General features: G+C 35.3%; 1 protein-coding gene across 9 annotated transcripts in view; it reads right to left on the reverse strand.

Moving 5' to 3' along the window:
* Nucleotides 1-4,093, reverse strand: part of LOC106867406 (tripartite motif-containing protein 2) — a 146,690-nt gene that overhangs the window by 66,850 nt on the left and 75,747 nt on the right. Inside the window, exon 1 of one of the 9 annotated variants that reach the window (XM_052977134.1) lies at nucleotides 920-952. The exons of the other annotated variants lie outside the window; for them this stretch is intronic. Coding sequence (XP_052833094.1) covers nucleotides 920-937 — 18 coding nt within the window. The 5' untranslated portion in view covers nucleotides 938-952. Of the gene's footprint in view, nucleotides 1-919; nucleotides 953-4,093 lie in introns of those variants that run through there. 9 annotated transcript variants of the gene reach the window in all.

Below are 4,093 nucleotides of genomic sequence, written 5' to 3' on the forward strand. Positions count from 1 at the left end.
ATATATACAACAGGCTTCTTTCAGTTTCTGCCTACCAAATCCACTCACAAGGCTTTGGTCGGCCTGAGGCTACTGTAGAAGACACTTGCCCAAAGTGCCACGCAGTAGGACTGAACCCAGAACCATGTGGTTGGTAATCAAGCTACTTACCACACAGTCACTCGTGTGCCTAAATCTACTCACAAGGCTTTGGCCTGAGGCTATAGTAGAAGATACTTGCCCTAGGTGCCAAGCAGTGGAACTGAACCCAGAACCATGTGGTTGGGAAGCCAGTTTCTTACCACATAGCCACTCCTGCACATAGAATAATAATTTTTTTTTTTTATATAAATTCTGTTATAGAATGCAAAGGAATGAAAAAAAAAATTAATTTCAAATGGTTTCAGATATACCTATTTTTGTAACAAGAAACCAAGTTGGATTTTTAAGCATAAAAAATAGAATTCAAAATAAATACAAAAATATAGAAGTACATCAGACAATAAATACAAAGTAAATGCAAAATATATCTGAAGAATATATGATTTAAGGTAGGAAGTTCTACAGAGATTTTAAAATTTTATTCTCTCTAAGATCCTACCTATGACAAAATTTAAAATTTCATAAATTTTTTTTAATATCCTGCATCATATGAAGACTACAGGTTTGTCCCTGATAAGATAATGCTTAAAAGAATCTAAAAATCATTGTGTTTTAGCAAATATCATATGAAAGATAAGAAATTCAACACTAACCGAAAGTTAATACATTTTCCATTCAAACCAATAATACTTGCTGTGTACTTATCTACCAACATGAAAGTCTCCACTAAACAGTATTCCATGATATTAACTCTCTCTCTCTCTCACTCTTTCTTTCTTTTTTATTTTCTCTTTCTCTTCTTTCTCTCGTTCTTGCTTTCTTTCATATATAAACATACCCCATAGTTTTGAGCCATCCTTAATGACCTCACTCGTTCTCTTGATTATGCTCTTCTTCGGTTGTGGGTTTGTAAAATAAAACAAAGCAAGAATCAAATTTGGGGGCTGTGATATCCAGGTAGAGACGGGGGTAAGGGTAAGGTAGTAAGTAACTGTCAAGGACAAAAAGAAAAAAAAAGATGCTGAAAAAATTTAGGCTTCCTTCTATAGAGACTAATAGTGTAGTAGTGGCTCTGGTCACTGTTCTCCAAAATGTTGCTAGATTTCATAGGTTATTTAGTGCAATTAACTCTCGCTTTAATTGGTACAGAGAGAAAGGGGAGAAGAATTTGTATAGAAATGAAAGTGAATTTAGGAGAAAAGACAAAGAAATAGAAAAAAGTAAGAAATTGGAGTGATAACAAATCAGCTTAAAATGGAGTATAAAGTAATGAAAGAACAGTTGAAAAGAGAGCGGGGGGGGGGGGGATATGATAAAAATTATTTTCAAAAATGATTAAGAAATTTGAAAGACAAAAAGAAAAATAGAGACAAAGAAAACTAGAAGTCACAAGCTAAAAAGAAGAGGAGGAGAAATAAGAAATGAAGAAAAGACAAATTAGAATAGCAACTGTGTTGTTATGTTAAAAGATAAACCATTGAGAATAAACTGAACTTTTGATGCTAACTACATTAAATATGTTAACACTAACTTAACTATTGTTATTGTTTAGTGTCAGATTAGCCTGGGTGCGGGGAGGGCGTATGTAGACTTAAAAGTTCAGTTGAAAATAAAACAATTATGAAGAGATAAATCATTCATATTGTAATGAGAAGAGAAGAAACAAAAATAAAATGGTAGATGGTAGGAGGAGAAAAAAAAATGACAAAAATATCACTTAAAAACAACACATTTCTTTGTTGAATTATTTCACATGGGTTTATGTTAATTTGTTGAATTAAACAAGAAAACTCAACAGTTCCTTTATATGTGATGTGGATGTATATGCATGTAGTTGCTCATACAAAACATATGTTACCTTTATACAAGCAATGTGTTGTTCTTGATATCAACTACAACCGACATCATACTCAACCACATAAACACATCATGCACAATAAAGACGGAATACTAAGAGTTACATACATCTCCACAACACTCTGAAAAAACAGTGAAGAAAACAAAATGATACACAAATATTTAAAATACTCACAGTACATTTGGCCAAGAGAAAGAAACAATAATGGTGGTACACGAACAATACATTAAATCTATCATGGATTGTGTCAATCCAATTTAGGCCCCCAATCTCTTCATAATTAAAGCACTAAATTGTAGATAACACAAAACGGTGCAATTACCACAGGTTGTCCGCAGATCAGAGCTGCTGCATTTTCTGGCATACAAGTCAAATTTTTCAGACCAAAATTTTCAGTTAAAATAGGTAGGCCAACTTAAACACCAAGACGACATTGGAGGATGAAAAGTTTCATGCTGAAAAGCAACAGGACTCGGAAAGATAGTAAGGATGTTTGAATGTTTACACATGTTTACACATGTTTACAGCAAATACCATGTTGACTTGTATGCTGGAAAATGTAGTACCAACCATCTGCACAATGCAACAAAAACACTAAAAATAAAAGACCACTTAAATATGTAAGAAGCAAACTTCAACCTTCAGAGTATGAGCCACTGCATGAAAAAAAAAAAAAAATCACCTCCAAACTCCCAGGACATTATGACAACACCATTCTATAAAAAAAAACATTTACGCTCTCCCACTCAAGCCAAATAAACAAAAAATATTAATATACAGATAGCTGAAGCATCAAAAGTCAATAATATACAAGGTGGTATCAAAAAGTTCCAGGACTTGTTATGTTTAATATAAAATAACTTATTTACCTAAGTTTTAAAATGATCTCCTTCGAAATAGTCACCTTGTGTAGCAATACACCAGTCCTAGCAATCCTGCTATATTTGGAATCTGGCCCGGAAGTCGTTTTCTGTAAGTGAGTCAAGGACCTCCTGTGATTTGCTCTGGATCAACATCAGTGTTAAAATGGTGACCTTTGAGGTGCTAAATCTGGCGAATAGGGCAGGTGCGGAAGCGATACCATGTTTTTGGTGAGTAACTCATGAGTAAGGAGAACTTGGTGACAGGGTTTATGGTCGTCATGAAGAATCCAATACTTCATGCTCCACAGATCCGGTTGCTTTTGCCAAATGTCTTCCCTCGAAAGCTTCAAAACGTCACAGTAGAACTCTCAATTAACAGTCTGGCTCTGGGGGAGAAATTCTTGATACACAATACCACATTTCTGGGGTAGTAACACTTAAGGTAGGTCTTCCAGATTGCTCATCTTCCAGGGATGTTCTTCCACTTTTGTAGTGCCTGTGCCTCTCGAAACATTGCATACAATCCATTGCCTCATGACCATAAGCTCGACAAAGCATGTTCGATGCCTCTGTAGCAGACTTCCCAAGTTTAACACAGAATTTCATGTTAGTTCCTTGTTCCTGTCCATGACAAAATTGCATACTACAACATACACATAATCACAAAAACACAAATTTCACAATTTGCGAACTAAATACAGTTATGTCACTCAGTAAACTGCTTTCTGAAAGTCACTGCTAGCTCTCACTGTGTACACAACCGTGTGTTGCCATCTGTTGGGCAATAGTGAACTAGTCTGAGAACTTTTTGATACTACTCCCGTATATATATATATATATATATATATATATGTACACACATACGCATATATATGTAAATGTAAGATCCAGAGATCAAGGTGTAGGAAGAAAAAAGAAAAAAGCAAAGCAATGAGGAGAGAGAAATTGATAGAAGGAATAGGGAGGTGAGGGTGATAGAGACAGGAAGATATGAGAGTGTAAAAAGATGATAGGTAAAGAGTAAAGGAGTGTCAGATAGAAAGAATGGGGGTGTGATGGGTGATAGAAAGAGAAAGGTATGAGAATGTAAAGAGTAAAGGAGTGTCTGGTATGTAGTGATAGAGCCTAAGTAAGGGGCAGAGAGAGGGGTAAGGTGTAGTAAAATGGTGGAATGAAGAATTTGGGAATATACATTGGACTCCTCATTCTCATAATCACCGAACCTGGAGCTTAACTATAGTTTATCCATAGCACTTATTCAGCATTACCTGACACCATTACCCCCCCCCTC

The sequence above is a fragment of the Octopus bimaculoides genome, chromosome 2, assembly GCF_001194135.2.
Source record: "Octopus bimaculoides isolate UCB-OBI-ISO-001 chromosome 2, ASM119413v2, whole genome shotgun sequence".
Taxonomy (NCBI): Eukaryota; Metazoa; Mollusca; class Cephalopoda; order Octopoda; family Octopodidae; genus Octopus; species Octopus bimaculoides.